Genomic DNA, 18,352 nt, shown 5'->3' with positions numbered 1-18,352 from the left:
CATTCACACACGCACACGCACACACAACAGTATGCACAGGGCACACACGCACCCTTTACGTGCTATCACATCATGGGGGCTTCATGTGTGTGTGTTCCTTGTGCTACTGGAGGAGTAAGACCAGAAGCAAACCTGGAGATTTCCACACCCTTTTATTAGTAACAGAGTGATCATGAGTAAACATCTGAAAGCATGACGAAAACAATTTACTTTAGAGCTGAAACCAAACCATACTGAAAGAAAGCAACAATGCAGCAAAAAACACCAATAATATTAATAATAATAATAATAATAGCGTTTCTAATAATATCACTGGAATTATTCTTTGTGGTACTAAAGTTCCTGTGCGGCAAGAAGTCAATCACAATTAGGAAGATAAACTATAACGGTAAATCACGTGTGTAAGTGTCTGTATGTGTACGTTTGTGTGTAAGTATGTTTGTAGGTTGCAAGAGATAAAACCAGATCAATAATACCAGTTACAAGAGCGGTTAAACTCCTTAACAACTCAAAGTCTCATCTGCTGGAAAACACTGAGTCCTTGTTTCAACTTGGGGAGAGGAAGTGAAAGAACAAAAGAGAAAGATATTAGAAAGAAAAAGAGAGAGATGTGCTCAGTACCAGTGGATGGACAACACATCAGGGAGCCTGCCAGTTTCTACCCTGCCCCGCCCCTCTCTCTCCAATCACCCCACTCCTCCCCTACAACCCTTCTTAGCCACCCCACCTCCCCTTTCCTCCCACACATCCCCCTCTCCTCTCCTCTCCCACCTCCCCCTCCCATCTCCTGCTCCCCTCCCCCTCAGATTAAATCTAGGTAATAAATAATCTGATTAGGAAAGTGGTCTCCCGGAGGGCATAAACACAGAGCAGCCTGCCTTTCGAACAGAGCGACCCCTAGGCCTGCTTACTGAGCCCAGAGAAATCCACCCCAGGCCTAGCAAAAGATTTCCGAGCGAATACACCCAGTGCAGTGCGGTGAGTACACCCTAGTAAAGTCCAATCCAATCAAATGAAGATAAGTGATTCAACATAATCAATAATGACTCATCAAGGGGCAACGCAAGGAATCAAGGTGAAAACATTGTCGATATTGACACCTCAGTGTACACTAATAAACATTGTAAAGTTATAGTGTAGACTTGGTACAAATACCCACTTCTGGGTCTTAGTTCCACACATACTCCTGTGTGTATCTGAACGATCAGCCGACACAGAATAATACAGAATAATACACAGCCATTAGAGCTCGGTAGAACAAAAATAAAAAAAAGGGACAACAGTTAGTAAACCCTTCTTGTGTCTCTTTTGCCATCTTTTGAGGCCACACACTCTGCCAGGTTAATCTCTGACATCTTTAGGAACTTAAAATGTCATCAGAAATGATATCTTTAAAGTGTTATTGCAACCCAGTGAGACTCTGGGTAGTATGGTAGGGACACAAGCTTTAGTTGTGTGTTAAGGTCTGCGTGGGATGTCACCATCAACATCACAATCGTCATCATCATCATCATCATCATCATCATCATCATCATCATCATCATCATCATCATCATCATCATCATCATCATCATCATCATCATCATCATCATCTCCATCATTATCTTCATCATCATCATCATCATCATCATCTGACATTAACAAACAAAGTGTGTGTAAGAGTCCATCCAGCAGGGCTGTAGTCTCTCTGTCACACTGTGTTCCTGTGAGCGACACGCCCCGGCACTCTGTTAGCCAATATGAAGGAGAGAGGGGGGAGGGGCATATCTAGAAAAGGATTAGAAATGAGAAAACCAAGCAGAGGAGGCGGTCCTTCAGAAGCTCTTTATGTCATTATAGGTGGCGTGATGTAACGTCATGGCCTAGTTAACGTTCTGGGATAGTTTGCTATGCCTGCAGTCTGATCCTGGCTGGGACGCCAAGTTTCCTCTCCTCCTCTTCTCATCCGCTCTCAAGGCTTGCAGTCACGTTTTAGTCAGTGATGACTGGTTCACCACGATGATATGCTTCACCGTCCATTAGAGATCAGGGGCAGTAAGGGGTCCAATCAGGAGAGGAGCTGAGATACAATGATGGGTCATTATATCTTTAGCAGCAAATGTAGTTTGCTGCTAAAGTTTTTGATCTAATGGGTTATTGTGATGGAGGATCTGTTTGAGTGAGGAGAGGAGACCAAAGGCTAAGGAGAGGATTAAGGAAAGGAGGGAGGAGAGAACTGAGTAGATGTGAGGTGAGGATAGAAAAGCAGGGGAAAGAGAGCGCTGAGGAGCGGAGATGGGAAGGAGAAGAGGACTGAGGAGACAGGGGAAGAATATGTCCAGGAGGTCTCAGAAGTGTGTCAGCAGAATGTGTTGATGCCTCGTTTGTTGAGGCAGTCTAAATATCAGCCAATCTGTAACTAAATCAGTATCTGTATCAAATATGGTGGTAGTGTCTGCTGTCTAGCAATCTCTTATTCCCTGTTCCTTTTTTCCTCTCCCTGTCTTATAACTGTCCCTGTTACCCCTCTCCCTGGCTCTGTACCAAACCTGTTCCTGTCTCTGCTGGTGTCTCTTGCGTTGCCCTGCCCCCTCCAAACCACAAGGGGGCACCATGCTGACTACACGTCAGTGCTAATGCTGCAGCTGCGCGTGAACATGTCCCTCATGGTGACAGAGCGGGTGAGGTTGAGCTTGTGGTAGCTGGGCAGGTCTACGGGAAGGGGCACAGGGAGGGGCAGCGGGTGAGGCAGAGGGTGGGGCAGGGGGTCCAGGTCGTGTTGCTGGACGCTACGGTAACTGACGCGCTCCCCGCCGTTCCGCAGCCCCTCCGGCTGCTGCAGGTAGAAGGGCAGCTCATAGTGGGTGCAGGACGGGCAGAAGGTCTGTGAGCGCGTCAGCTTCCGCGCTGGCGGCGGTGGGAAAAGGGCGGGGCCGTTGGGGGCGGAGGAGACGGCGGCCGAGGCCGCCACAATGTTGTGATTGGAGTGCACCGGAGGGAGGCGGGACGTCACAGCAAAGTCTGGCTCCTCCTCCTCCGACTCTGACTCCTCCTTCTTACAGCAGTAGTACTGAGAGGCAGGGCGTGGGGAGACAGGAAACAGAAAGAATGTTGATCATAATAGGAACAGAGAAGCTGTGGATGGTGTTTAATGCCATCTTGTTTAAATCTTAATTAGTCAAAATAAATGAACTCCAACGAGAATAACATGCTTTCACAGGTTGGGTTTCATCACACACACACACACACACACACACACACACACACACACACACACACACTTACACACATAAAGACGCACACACACAAAATAGCCCTGTATCAGTCAGACACAAAAACAGAGGATTATATTTCATTGATCCCCAAAGAAGAAAAGTGCTGAAGTAAACTGCAGCCGTTCTCTGTGACAAACTGGACAGAACAATAGACTGAACATGAGTATGGTTGAGAATCTGTTTGCTTGAGAGAGCGTGAGAGAGAGATCTAGGAATTGAAAACAAATCGGAGAAAGTTGTGACAACGAGAAGATCGGCTGATCTCAGGATGAATCAGATGGGAGTGGAGCTTTCATCAATGAAACCTTTTTACGGCCCCCTTACAGTCCTTCAGCTCTGACTGCATGTCTAATATCCCTTTGTGTGTGAGACAGTTACAACAGATGTAGTTTACAAGAATATGCTAATATACTATTATCATATTATAATTACATACATAGAATACAAAAATTCTACCACAACACCTTTATGACCAGTATGGAGAAAGAGGAATAGGAATGATATACAATGACAATTCAGCTTGCCAGTGATCTTCATAGACAGACTTGTCTGCAGTCTAGAGACTTACCTGCAGTCTACAGTAGCACAGTACTGCGATGATGCAGAGTAAGATAACAGTTGCGAGGATTCCTCCGGTGATGACCACTGTACCGGCTGTCATTCGAAGGCCTCTCCATCAACACCCTGCAAGGGAGGAGGGGGGAGGACAGGAGGAGAGGAGAGGGGGATGGAGGAAGGGAGGGGAGACAGAGAAGGTAGGGAGGAGAGAGGGGAGCAGGAGGGGAAAATATAGACACATAACGAGGGGGAGATAAAGACAGAAATAAATAAAGAGATATAAAAAGAGAAAGAGAAAGTAGGAAAGAGAGCAAAGGTAGGAGAGAAGAAGAAGGCGGAGCAATACGGACAGAGAAAGACAGAAATCTGTCAGTGGATTAACTTCATTAAGTGGATGAAGTTAGTGTCATCCAAGTGATGCTTATTGAATTATCTTTGCTTTGCTAGACGTGTAATAAAATCAGGGTATAAACACTGAACATCATTTAGACTTGTCTCAGCTTGGAACAGATTAAGACAGAGTGAGAGGTGAAACACAAAAGGACAATGAGAACCAGAGAGAAAGAGAGAGAGAGAGAGAGAGAGAGAGAGAGAGGTAAATAAACTAATGGGTAGAGTGGAAAAAAAGAGTGCTAAGATGGAGTGATGGAGAGATGGGGAGCAGGGTCAGGAAGACAGGGAGACTGCGGGATGGATGGTAGGAGAATGAAGGTGGGGCAGACAGAGATAAAGAGCGGGGGTTGAAAGAGGAGGGGGCGAAGGGGAGACGGAGAAGAAACAAAGATAAAAGGATGAGGTGATGAAGGTTGCAGAGTGGATGGAGGAAGGGAGCGAGGAATGAAGCTGAAGCAGAAGTTGGGCAGGAGGGAGAGGTTGGAGGTCAGACCTTGAGATGAAAGGCTGGAGGACTGAAAGAGGGGGAGAGGGGAAAGAGGAGGAAAGAAAGCATAGGCGATATGAAGCCGAGGTAGGAAAACAGGCCAGGCAAGGCCACGGGTAATGCGAGTGAGAGAGGTGGTGACCTCTAAAGTCTGGATCAGATAGACTTGGATGGATGAACCATCGACCTCTGACCCTGCCGCTGAGGTCAGACCACAGGGAAACGCCAAGGAGGAGACATGTGGCACATTCAGGAGAATGTGCCACAGTTCTAGGGGTTCTAAACCGTCAGTCCTAGAGAGGGTGTGGTCGAGTTGTTACACCTCGCACCCCGAACCTTCCTGCCCCCCCCCCCCCCCCACACACACACACACACATCATTTTTAGATGAAGCCTCCAACAAGCTCCCCTTCTGTCCTCCAACAACGCACCCTCCCACCCTCCAACAGCACAGTGGGGAATGTGATTGGACCAAACCTGATTAGCAGGTCACGTCCCCTAACCCAATCAATTGATCTATGTTGAGAACTGGTCAGGCAACAGGAAGTGACAGTTAGAGAACAAGAAGTCTAGAAACAATCCTGAAAAGAACATGGCCCCGGGGTGAAAAATGAAAACAATTTCTGTCTATTAAATCTGCCATTTCAAAAGGACTCACTACGGCACATCAACTCACACATACAGTCACATGAATCAACACTCACAAACATAAAATCAACTCTTTTATTTTCGACATTTCGGCTTTTTTCTTCAGAACTAAACTGTACTGCTGCGAGGTGCAAGGTAAAAATGGCAGCAAGAAAGGATTACGTATGTCAGTACACACGGTTCTCTGGCCTGCCATTCCAGTCATGGAGTCAGATTAGATCAATACGTTCCCCCTGTCTGGTTGCTCTCTGTCCATGTAACTCTGCACACTAAAGAGATTACAGTTGCTGCGTTCTATGGTACAACAGCAGTCTAGATATGGAAGTATGGTTTACGAGACTGAGAATGAAAAGAGAGCGTATGTGTATATATGTGTGTGTGTGTGTGTGTAGCAGAGTTTGCTGAGCAGCCAGTCCACAGTCCCTGCACCTTAACCTTTGACCTTGGGCTAATTGCATGGCTACTAATTGAACACACACATGGATGCACACACAAACATGAAGGCACACACATGTCACCCACCCACCCACCCACCCACCCACCCACACACACACGCACACACAAACATTCACACACAACACTAATGATTCCTGTCTCGGAGGACCTGAAGACCGAACACATAAATGCGTGCATATATTACTGTCTTCTTTTCACTGTGGTGCTGCACACATACTATACAGAAACTGTACATTCTTGACACACACACACACACATTAGTCATGTGCAGGCAGACAATACCAGGCGGCTGTAGAACTCGGTCTCCAGGGAGATAGCCAATCAGATCAGTGGGGTGAGAGATGTGTTGGTGCAACAGCACATAGATCTTTAATTATTCAGCTCTGACACAAACAGCCCGGTAAGCAGGAAGATTCAGAGAGGGGCGAGGAGACACACACACACACATATTGTTGAACAACAATGGAGAAAGCCTGTTGGCTCAGATCCTGTTTTCGTGTCTGGAGGAAGAACAGACTCGCTAAGAGAGATGGAAGGAGCTTGTAGTCTAGTCGTGTGTTCACATACACATACACTCACTGGTCCTGCAAGAGGGGTATCCACATTGTAATCAAACATGACATAGGCAGCATAATGTGTCGAGGCAATTATTCTGGACAGCCATTCACTGAGTTCCATACAGCCCATTAGTGAGAAATACCTTGTCACTTGATGAACAAGATGAGAACATTCAAACAGAATTAAAAGGGAGCGATTGTGAGAGTGCTTCTGTCTGTCAAACAACTTTAGCTGGCCTGTTATATACTGTAGCTGTACATGCAGTATACTGAATACTTGATGCTTGATGAATAATGTACTCAAGTTCAAGTTGTCCCTATATCGCTGGAGGGTTCATGTACAGTGTACAATGAAGCATACCTCAGTTTCACACACACACGTTACCCCTGCAGCCTAGATCACACTGAATAGACGAGGAGCTGTGATTGGTGCCTTGTAAGAAAGTTCATTGGCTCTCTGTTTCATGCTGTGCCAGTGACATGTAGGCCAGACAAGTCAATTAGTTTTCTGTAATGTCCGTAGTCCTTGAAATGACTTGGATTTGTGTTCATTCGAACTGGCCAATTTCCAATTCAAAATCTACGTCCAGGTTCAGCGCTACCTAACTGTGCCAGTTGCCGTGCACTGTGACATCGACAGTTGTGACTTTTCCCCTGTTCCCACTGATGGTTTAATAGTAGCCTGTCATGGCAGACTGACACCCTGCCTCCTGGGAGCATGGGTGGGCAGCTAACAACAGGCTGCCAGACAGTATGCTGACAGCATACTGACGCTATAAAAGACTGTCGGTTAAAAGAGTTTGACAGGTCCATAGAATATCTGACTTCTTGAGTTATCATCCCTGTTGTTCCTTGTTTCTGTGTTTAGTGTGAAGGCTCCACACTTTTTTGTTAATGGGCTCAGACCAGGATCTTCCAGGCGTACTGATTTGCTAAAGCCAGTGGCTCCAGAAGTCAGGACCAGTACGTGAAGCACTAGTCTCTGACGCACTCCAGGTATAGACATGCACCATATGCTACTTGCAGAGGTACTTCGGGTGTGCTTCATTTAATTCACTCAAAGCCAAGAAACCATGATCCACGATCAGTCCCAGAAGTGCAAACTGGGAAACAAATCAAACATACCTTAATAGCTTTCAAGTGTTTGATCTATGGTATTAAAGCAGGTCTAATTAGTCCCTGCTAGGGGCCACACAGGCAGAAAGAAGATGACTAGGAAAGTGAGGATGACACCACACGCCATGGCCTCAGAAAACTGTCTCTCTATCCCAGGCTTCGGTTGCTGGTTCTGTGAATGTGATCTGTGTGATGTGTCACCCTGTACTGCTGATGAAGGGAAAGAGAGAGGTGTCAGGAGAGTCTGGCAGAGCGGGAGCGAGACGGAAGGGAGAGAGGAGAAGGAGAGGTGAGAAAAAAGAGAGAGGGAGGAGAGGGAGGGTGAGGAGGAGAGAAAGGGTCGAGGTGAGAGGTGAGAAAAGAGAGCGAGAGGTGTTCAGAGTAGGGTGACAGGACGTCCGGATTTCGCCCGGACAGTCTGGTTCAGGCAGGAGGACTCAGTATGTATTTACTAATACTTTATTGCATACTATACAACACATGATTGTAACACTTGATTTGGCATTGTGGTTCTGCTTGCATCGGCTCCCTGCCGCACCCAACCGAGACACCGTCTCGACCTCCAAGCAAAGACGCATTCCCCCTACAACAGGAAACAGAACCAAGGGTGGAGGCCGGGGAGGCGGAAGCAGCAGGATGACTGATGTCTGTGTCGCACTAGCAATGCATATGCCGGGATACCCCGCTATATACCCCGCCCTATTAGGAGGGAGTACCCTGCAGCGTAATATGACGCGTTGCTAGTGACACGCTATGTCTCGCGTCCTCCTTCATGAACCAGCTCCGCTTGATTTTCCAGGGAAAGGGGTCTGGTTTTCCAGGGGAAAGGGGCTTTAGAGCGGCATGCCGCTACAGAACGGCACAAGGATAATGCTAGTTCTGCCGGGCACTCTTCCTTAACATCATTTTTTGATCACAACAACAGCGGATGATAAAACAACCGCTGCTGAGCTGACCAACTTATTTCATGCTGTGCAACATCACCACTCTTACAGGAGTTTAAACTGCAGTTTAGACAATTGACTTACTGAAATGACTAATGTTATTGTCTTCATTTCATACTAATGGCCCCCATCCCCCCCGGTCAACAACCGGGGGGGATGGGGTTGTCCTCCTTTTTGGACCCAAGCGTCCTCCTTTTCAGGGTCATGCTTCTGGTGGTCACCCTAGTTCAGAGTGATGTTGGGCAGCATCAGGAACTTACAAGGATATCCCAGTCTCTCCTCTGTCCTTCCCTCCACCTCCTTCTTGTATAATATACCTCTCAAGGGCAGTTTCAGGCATGAACATCACATTAAAACCGAAGAACCTAGCAGTGAAGGTGAAGGTTAGCACTCTTAGCTGGAACCGTTAGCTAGCTTAGCACCTCACGGCAAAATAACTTATGAACGATGCTAGTACGATTAGCTCTCTCTTTATGTAGCAGTACGTAAGAGTTCCGGGTCTGCATTTATGAAGGGAGCATAAATGTAAGTCCCAGTCTCAACATTTGTATTTTATTTGACTACTTCTCTAACTCTCTATATGTGGGCCTGATTGGCTGCTTGCCTGCTGGGATCTAACACAGTCTGTCTTTCATATACTTCCTGTCTTATAATTTCACTAGCTCATCATGAGTCTGGCTCAGACCAGAGCATCAAAAGAAATATTTAGATGGTTGGCACTTATCATAATTAGGTTTTAGTCCTTCTGCTGTCATCAACAATAGTCTACATTGTGTGTTTCACTTTGTTCAATGGCTTCCTCACCCATCTCTCTCTTTTTCTCTCTACACTCCTCTCCCCTCCCCCCATCTCTCCTCTTCTCTTTTCTCTCGTCTGTCTTTCATTTTGTTCTGCAGGTGCTTAAGAATATACGTCTGTTTTGATTGTGTGTGTGTTTGTGCCTGTGAAGAGTATTATACTTGTGTAAATGTGTGTTTTGTATGTACGGCACTGTATGTGTTTGTGTGTGTGTGTGTTTTGTATGTACTTGAGTCCATGTGTGTTATGTGTGTCATGCGTGTCCTCTATAAAAGTGCATGGATGGGTGGAGCGTTGGAGGCAGGACAAGGCAAATAAGCAAATATTATTCAACTGAACACAACCTCGTTTCCTCATGCCCCTGGGCCTATATTGCTTTGCTTTATTGGCTGTTCATGCAGACTCAACCAGCTGATGTGGGGTGTCTGATGTATGAACACACCACCCTCTCTGCTGGGTCTCCCAAAACACCACAGGGCCTGCGGCATGCTGGGAAAATGATAAGAGTGTGCCCGCACCACAGAGTAATTACTCTTTTCCAGCTGTAATCATTGGATTCTGCTTGCTTTGCCTACCTTCGGTTAACCTTGTCTTGTTTAGCCTAGCCTAGCCTAGCCTGGTCTAGCTTAGCCTAAGGGAGTCCTGCTTCCAGTGCGTCCTTCAACTCTTGCAGATCTGTCACTCACTGTTATTTTTCCAGAACACACAGCCACAATGACAGCTACATAATAACAACCATGATTTATTCACGACCACATCCATGAGAGTGTGTGTTCTGATTTCTGTCAGGATATGTGTGACTCGTCAGGTGCTTGGAGACAGAGCCGAGTGGCGGGAGGTTAACTCTTGGGCTGGTGTCACCGTGTATTGTTTGGCACTTAAGTCAGTACATAAGGGCCCATGAGTGCCAATGCCAGGACTGGCTAATGCTTGTGGGATGTGAGTGTATGTAAATACGGGGTCAGGCTGAGTAAACAGCTTTCTGATGCTGCCTGAGAGGACTGGGGTGGGTGGAGAGCAGGTCAGCATTAGCAATTCGTTTCACTGTCCTTTATGTTACCTAAGACGAAGAGAGAAAGAAAGAGAACGTAGAGAGAGGTAGAACGAGAGAGAGGCCGAGATAGTGTGAGAGGCACAGACAGAGAGAAAGAGGGAGAAAGAAAGAGAGAAATGTAAGACCGAGATAAAGAGTGTCAGTGTGTGTGTGTTTTGATTGTATGACCAGTGGATCCTCAGGCACAACGTAACAGACTTTGTCTTCTACATAGGGTGGACTGGACCAGAGAACAGAAATATAAATATATTTCACAGAAGAATTCAACTACGATTAAACCCTTATTTTAGCTAAACAATGAGCCCGTGCCACCAACCCCCATCTCTCATCCTCCATCATCCTCCTCTTATTTGCTCCATTCTCCTCTCTGTGGGGAAGACACGACACAGTGGGAGAGAAGTCAGGTGATGGGAGGAGAGAGAGAGAGAGGGAGAGAGGGAGACAGAGAGAGAGAGAGAGAGAGAGAGGGGGAGAGAGAGAGACACACAGATCCATGCAGACTGTAGAGCAGAGGCCCCAGGGGGAGATCAAGTGAGATGAAGACAAGATGGACGAGTGTAAGAGTGTGACACAGAGACACTTGGCCGCCACCAACACAGTGATGCTTCCATAACCAACTGTTACAGCAGATTAGCGCATCATTTACTTGTCACTCTCTCTACTGTCCAAGATCAGACTACGTGGTTTCTCTGTCATTGTCAAACTCTATAGCGATTAAGAGCCAGAGAACCCAATGCTCTTTTGCCTCTTACCTGAAGATAGCAGGAGAGAAGGCAAGATGCATCAATGAGTCTCTCCTCCCAAAGTTTTTTCTTTCTTTTTTTAACTCTGGAAGAGATTTGACGCCTCAAGAAGACTGTTGCTACGTCTTCTCTGATTTACGTTGAGTATCAACACCTTTGGGCAGCTGTAGGGTCGTTTTGACTGTCCACGTTAAAAAGGGGCAATTCCCAAAAACATTTGATCTGATTGCACAGTGAGGATCAGCTTGTTAATCATAAAAAATGTAAGTTATTGGCTAAATTTTTGTTTCTTGTAATTACATTACTTAAATAAACCAAACCACATTGTGAGGTAACACCACAGTGTTCGCAAGACACAGTTGAAGCTGTATGGCTACTGTTTTACTAACTCCGGATGAGGTGCGCTTAATTGGAATTCAACTACTCTGTGCTGTAACTATTCCATAACCCCACAGACAAGGTCAAGGTTGTTTTGACTGCATGGTTCCCTACGAGGCTGTTATGGTATGTAGTGTACGCAGCAAGTACTTGGCGAGCAAAACAAATGCACCCAGGGGAAGCAAGATCATATCAACATACTGCTGTGTGCAACCAAGCAACCAATCAGCCGGCACACCCAGGTCAACACACACACACACACACTCACACACTCACACACACACACACTCACACACACACACACACACACACACACACACACACACACACACACACACACACACACACAGACACACACACAGTGACACAGAGAGAGAGAGAGGATCACACCCCGGTGCACAAAATGGCACCCGGTTGACATGGCAACTGCTAACAGGTGTTACCATGTTATAGGAAAGACGAGTCACTCCTTCCCACACATTCCATAGGGTGTCGTGATTAACAGACACTATGGGAAGGTCGATCCCAACACACATACACACCTCCTTAGGAGAAGCTGGGACTGAGACCTACAGCTATTAAACCCACACAAGGCAAGAGGACGCCTGTCAAATGTCAAACACAGACTCAGTCTACACATCTCTTACAGCTATCCTATATCTCACACGAAATGCCACCTCTACACACACACACTAAGCATGCAGTAAGATCCATAAACAGTACTACCCCTGATAACATATATAGCACAACTATAATACCCCCAACCTTGGCCTACTATCCCTACACGTACAGTACAAGCTTTAGTACTAAGCCAAACCTGAATAACCATAAATAAAATGCCCCTAAACTTAGCCTGCTAACCCTACACATACAGTACTAGCTCTAATACCCCCAATATTAAGCCTGACATTAACAACAGTCAATGTAATACCCCTAACCAAAAGCCTACTAGCCCTACACATACAGTACTAGCTCTAACACGCCTTACACTAAGCCTAACATTAGTAACCCTAACTACATATCCCTAGCATTGCATGGAGTCTATGCTCTTTCACTAGCTCCATCACTAACAGGAGTCCTAAACAGCTGACAGAACCCCATTGCTGCTCGGGGCACTGCCACGTATAAACACTTCCTCATTCAACACGGTCTCCAAGGTGATTAAAACCCATTACGTTACATTTGATCCCTGATCCTTGTAGAGGAGGAATAATTAATGTTGCTCACATTCGTTCACTTTCTCCAGCTTAAACACATGGGATTGGGCAGAGTCTGAGTGAGGCGGCTGGTGATTGGGTGGTTTTGTGGGCTTATTGAGCTGATTGAAAACCTGGGAGCTTTAATACTCATGTACACACACACACACACACACACACACACACCCACACACAGGGGTGTGAAAGAGAGCAAAAGAGAAACTGAGAGTCAAAGAGAGGCGGTTCGAGAGTGGCTCTCTGATGTAACAGTAAGAGCAGCAGGGGTCATGTGTTGAACAGGCCAGCAGTTATACATGACTCAGGCCATTCTCTCAAAAGATGTCTCCTCTAACTTGTGTTTACACAAGTTACATAAAAAGCTCTATAGTCAGGACATATTGTGTGGGTGTGCGTGGCTTTGTATGTGTGTTTGTTTGTTTGTGTGAGTGTCTGAGCATTGCAAGGTTGTGTTTGAGACTGGTTGGAATAACGTGGGGGTTTATGAAAGTTTCTTTATGGGAATTTCTGTGTCAGAGTGAGAGACTTTCTAACGTGTTTGTGTGTTTGAAGTGTGTGTGAGTGTTTAAAGGGTTTGACTGTGTATCGTGTGAATGTGTGTGCATTTGGTCCTCCTTCTGTATAGTGATGGTCCTGTAGGGCAGCCGGGCATTCTTTTAGCAACGCTTTCTTTCTTGCCTTCCACCCTTTTTATATCTCCATCCACCGCCTTGGCAGTCTGCCAGTCAAGTCTTTTGCTTTTCGTTTCTTTCAGGCGCGCTCTGGCTGTTTGGAGTTGCGGCGGACAGCGATGCATGCATGTGTGCTGTTGATGTGTGTGTTCATGTGTTCATAATCCATGCTCGTGTATGTGTGTGTGTGTGTTTGTGTGTGTTGTTGACGTGCGTGTGTGTAGATGAACAGAGCGTGGGCAGGCTGGTGTTTAGACATACTAGCTCAGACAGAAGCAGCTCCTGTTAGGAACAGCGGTGTTCTGTCAGAGAAGGCTGTGTCCTTCTGGCTCCTGTTCTACAGTTACAGGAAAACACACTACACACTTACACTGCACTTACACAACAACCCCCACACACACACACACACACGCTAAACACACCAGTCTCCCCCCAGCTGGGATGTTTTCCACATGAGAACATATGGCATGCTATAGCCCGCAGGATTACATGGTCTAGGACAACAGACACAGCATGACACAGAGCAAATTGCAAACAGAAGAGACTACAAATACATAAAACTACAGTAGATACTACTTTAGATTACAGTACGAATAAATCAAAACTACAATAGAGACTTCAGACCACAGTAGGAATGAATCAAAACTACAATAGAGACTTCAGACCACAGTAGGAATGAATCAAAACTACAATAGAGACTTCAGACCACAGTAAGAATAAATCAAAACTACATTCAAGTCTACAGCAGACTACAGTAGGGACTACAATAAACAATAGTAGAGAAAAAGTAAACCCAGTAGAGTTGACTTGACGGGTGACAGATTCCAGTGGAGATGAACGGGCTGCAGTGGGGTTTCTTACACACACCCTCTGCTCCCTTCTAAACAGCAGGTCTGGAGACTGGTGGGTTCAGTGAGTGATAGCACCATGTCCGAAATCTCTTCCCCCCCTCCTTTCCTGGAGGTTGTTCCAGTAATGAGTAACTACAAGGGAGTCAGGTGGCTGAGCGGTTAGGGAATCGGGCTAGTAATCTGAAGGTTGCCAGTTCGATTCCCGGCTGTGTCAAATGACGTTGTGTCCTTGGGCAAGGCACTTCACCCTACTTGCCTCAGGGGGAATGTCCCTGTACTTACTGTAAGTCGCTCTGGATAAGAGCGTCTGCTAAATGACTAAATGTAAATGTAACTACGACTGTTCTGGGGCTGAAGTAGTAGCAGTTTTATCTTTATCCCTTCCCTCCCTCCCTCCCCTCCCCCCATTACCCCCTCTCATTTATTTCTCTTTTTGCTCTCATCTCCTCTCTCTCTCTGTCTCTCTCTCTGTCTCTCTCTGTCTCTCTCTCTCACTCAGTTTTTTTCGCCCCCCCCAGCCTGTGAGGCCACATTCCAGTTGTGACAGCAGCTTTGAACAGCGCTTGGTACCGTAGCCGTCGTTGGGATGTGACTGGTGTGCTGTGGTGTGACGTCAGAGCGCTTAGCAACCTGGTCTCCAAGCACCGTGGACTGTGGGGGAGGGGCTCTGGGAGAAAAGAGAAGGGCCAGAGGATGTGGGAGAAAAGGGGGAGATAGGGGGGAGGGGCAGAAGGAGAGGAGTGGACCCAGGAAGAACGTGTGTCATAAAAAAGACTGTTGGCTGTGAGGCATGGGTGAGGAGCATAGAGGGACAGATTGTGTGAGTGAGTGTGTGCGTGTGTGTGTGTGTGTGTGTGTGTGTGTGTGTGTGTGTGTGTGTGTGTGTGAGAAAAAGGCCTTGAGGCAAAAAAAAAGGATCTGTGTGTGTGTTTGGAACTATTGTAGCTATTTATATAGATGTGTGTGTGTGTGTGGTGGTGGGGGGTCAAGGTGCCTCCACACAGAGAGAGTGTTGCAGGTAAGCATGGAGGCTATAGTCTGTTCTGCACTACTGTATTCTGCTCTAAACTGATGCTCTGTCAATCTGCTGGTCTTGGCAGAGTCAGAGACTGTGACGAGATGTGATAGTTGAGAGAGTATTGAGAGGGGAGGGGGGTGAAGAATGGACGATGAGCAAGGGAGTCTAAATGGAGAAGGAAGAGCAGTTTCACCACACAGTCACATAAAATCAGAGGGAGTCAGATGGCTGAGTGGTTAGGGAATCGGGCTAGTAATCAGGAGGTTGCTAGTTCAATTCCCGGCTATGCCAACCAAATTACGTTGTGTCCTTGGGCAAAGCACTTCACCCTACTTTCTTCGGGGGAATGTCCCTGTACTTACTGTAAGTCGCTCTGGATAAGAGCGTCTGCTAAATGTAAATGTAAAATCATAACAATCCAAAAAGTTCCACCTTCTAATCTATGGGTTTGACATTCTAATCACACCACGTTAATGTCTCAGTGAACACCCAGGCATAGTGGAGCAGACATCAGGATCCATGAATGAAGCCTGGCTGGTTAGAATGAAGCCTGGCTGGTTAGAATGAAGCCTGGCTGGTTAGAATGAAGCCTGGCTGGTTAGAATGAAGCCTGGCTGGTTAGAATGAAGCCTGGCTGGGGCAGGGTGAAGGCAGGGTGATCAGACACTATAACCACTGAAACCACAACCCTCCTCAAACATGACAAACACAAGTCCTTGACTGCACCGTGGCCATGTCAGAACGTCTCTTAGTATCAGTGCTCCCCCAGCACAACCAAGATGTCTGACCCATACTAGGGGGAGAGGAAAGAGAGAAGGACACACAGCCAAATCCTCAGTTCACTCCTCCTCCCATCCCTAAGGGGGGACTCTTTGGAATGAGCTTACATTCACTGCAATCATTCACTGGGATGAGGACGGCCAGCCATTAGTGTGTGTGTGTGTGTGTGTGTGTGTGTAAGAGAGAGAGAGAGAGAGAGAGAGAGAGAGAGAGAGAGAGAGAGAGAGAGAGAGAGAGAGAGAGTGAGAGAGGGAGAAATATAATGTGTGTCTCTGTGTGTGTGTGTGTGAAAGAAAGCTAATGTGTGTGTGTGTGCGTGTGTGTTTGCGTGCACGTGTGCGGGAAAGGCTCACGTATATAAAAGAGAGGGTAGCTATGAGTAGCTGAACTGAGGGGGAGGGGAGGAGTGAATGGAAAAAGAGAGAAGGGAGGGGGGAGATGTTGAAATGGTTCTATGTTTTCCTGAAGCTTGCCCCCTCCTCCCTCCTACTCCTCCACCAATCAGCATAGAGACAGTAGAGAAGCCGGAAACAGACAGTCCACTCAATGCTGATATCCCAGGGGGCAGAGGGTGTTCTAGGGGTCACAGAAGGCGTTGCCAGTAGACTGATAAGCTCCGCCTTTCCATGTCATAGGATTGGTGGGCTGGTACAGACCCTGCATGTTAAAGCATACTAAGGCAAAACTCTGTCAAACACTTGGTGTGTGCTTGGTTTACTTCACCCATTAAACCAAACCCAGTGCAACAGTCCAAAGAGTCTGTAAGAAATATTTGATCAATCAAATGGGGCAGGGGTCAATGTGGTAGTGTGTGTGTGTGTGGGTGTGTGTTGAGGGGGGGCAGTCTGGTGGGGTGGTAGGGGGCAGTCTGGTGGGGTGGTAGGGGGCAGTGCAGAAGGTGCAGGGGGGAAGTCTGGTGAGATGGTAGGGGGCAGTGCAGTAGTAGAGGGGGCAGTCTGGTGGGGTGGTAGGGGGCAGTGCAGTAGTAGAGGGGGCAGTCTGGTGGGGTGGTAGGGGGCAGTGCAGAAGGTGCAGGGGGCAGTCTGGTGGGTTATTGTCACAGACAGGTGAGAGAGCGACAGGAGGACAGACGAAGAGAGCGGCACACAGACAGACAGAGAGAGAAACAAGCAGAAAGAGAGCTTGGTTTGGTCAGACTAACTTTAGGTTCAAATGTAGACTCATGCACGTGCTCACACACAGACACCCTGACACACTCTGTGACCATGGTGCGTTAGTTTCAATGCTTCAGCACCATGGACAGCACACGGACTTTTTTCGCTTACCTTCCTAGATATTTGAAATGTACTGGGTCGCATCTGAGGCGGTGCTGGCTCGGGAGAGCTCTAGTCCGACCATCGGTAAGGGTAGCGCGTGAAACACCGAGCGGTAGTTACCTCCGACAATTAGGATGGTTAGTTACTGTCACTTCTCCGATGCTCCTTGAAATCCGTCGACCTCATCCGTTTCAGCCAATAAGAGCAGGTAGAGTGTTAGTGACCACCCGACTAAACGTTTGTTCAGAGAGTGGTTCATAAGAGATTAACACATGGAAATGTGACCAAACCAACATCTAAAAATCGAACATGTTTTCTTAAAATCAACCACTCGAATCCCACTTTTTTGTCCACGGAAAACATTTGACATGTAGTCCTCGAAGGTTCCACTTCGGTTCTTAAGTCGAGAGTTTGTTTTTTGACGTCGCTCACTTCACATTCCACAGTCCAACTCGTGCCCCTATTGGGCAAAGAAAAGTGTTGTAAAAAACAAATCGTAACTATCTTAAAACGTCTTCCATACTGTTATCGACAACCAATTTTAAAAATCACAGTTCAACATTGACAGAGATTGGAATAAAAAATATAACGAAAATACCTTCGTCTGGCAGATTCGCATGACAGCCAGGCACATCAGGCACAAGCAGGCGACAGCACGTAATAACGGCGTGTGGCGAATAGTGGAGAAAATCACGGCCGCTCCATTTTACAAGACAGTTTTCCACCATTCGCAGAGGTCAGGTTTCTTCCGCTCGATGCACCGTGGGGAGATAACTGAAGGGGATTTGAAGCCTCGCTCTCTCGCTCTCTCTCTCGCTCTCTCTTTTTCTCGCTCTTTCTCTCTCACCCCTCTCTGCCTCTCTTCTCTCCCTCTACGTCTTGGATCGCGATGGTAAATTAACCACGGGCACTCGTGCCTAGCGATACCGTCGCCTGTTCTTGCTGACACTCGGCTGGATGTTCTGGCGCGAGGTGCTCTAGCGGATTGCACGGCGTAAATGCGTAAATAGTGGCGTGTCTCTACGCTTTGTAGACCTAATAAAGCGGGCTGACCGGTGATCGGCGGCGGCCTGACTATGATTCAATGTGGGGTCTGTCTGAGGGATGGGTGGAAGGAGCGAGAGCTACACTACACTACAATCTCACATCTAAAATA

At 47.0% G+C, this 18,352-nt stretch overlaps 3 protein-coding genes across 3 annotated transcripts in view; 1 reads left to right on the top strand and 2 right to left on the bottom strand.

Moving 5' to 3' along the window:
* Nucleotides 1–18,352, top strand: part of nrarpa (NOTCH regulated ankyrin repeat protein a) — an 82,261-nt gene that overhangs the window by 44,942 nt on the left and 18,967 nt on the right. The gene's annotated exons all lie outside the window — the stretch shown is intronic.
* fam163ba (family with sequence similarity 163 member B, genome duplicate a) lies at nt 768–18,214 on the bottom strand. The gene is made up of 4 exons (XM_062477548.1): nt 17,795–18,214; nt 17,206–17,656; nt 3,823–3,938; nt 768–3,049 (listed from the first exon to the last, which is right to left on the bottom strand). Exons 3-4 carry the CDS (start codon nt 3,913–3,915, stop codon nt 2,600–2,602), a joined length of 543 nt encoding a protein of 180 aa, XP_062333532.1. The 5' UTR covers nt 3,916–3,938; nt 17,206–17,656; nt 17,795–18,214; the 3' UTR covers nt 768–2,599.
* sh2d3ca (SH2 domain containing 3Ca) overlaps nt 12,343–18,352 on the bottom strand; it is a 106,365-nt gene continuing 100,355 nt past the window's right edge. Inside the window, exon 16 of the mRNA XM_062477540.1 lies at nt 12,343–12,353. The gene's annotated coding sequence lies outside the window, so the exon portion shown is untranslated. The remainder of the gene's footprint in view (nt 12,354–18,352) is intronic.

This window comes from Osmerus eperlanus, chromosome 14, assembly GCF_963692335.1.
Source record: "Osmerus eperlanus chromosome 14, fOsmEpe2.1, whole genome shotgun sequence".
NCBI lineage: Eukaryota > Metazoa > Chordata > Actinopteri > Osmeriformes > Osmeridae > Osmerus > Osmerus eperlanus.
This window is presented reverse-complemented; position numbering and strand designations above follow the sequence as displayed.

What these genes read in the sequence shown, in the direction of transcription:
- fam163ba (XM_062477548.1), bottom strand. Translation starts at nt 3,915, where the DNA reads ATGACAGCCGGTACAGTGGTCATCACCGGAGGAATCCTCGCAACTGTT. An exon ending in TGTGCTACTGTAGACTGCAG is followed by an intron (nt 3,050 to 3,822) that starts GTAAGTCTCTAG and finishes CCTGCCTCTCAG; the next exon opens with TACTACTGCTGTAAGAAGGA.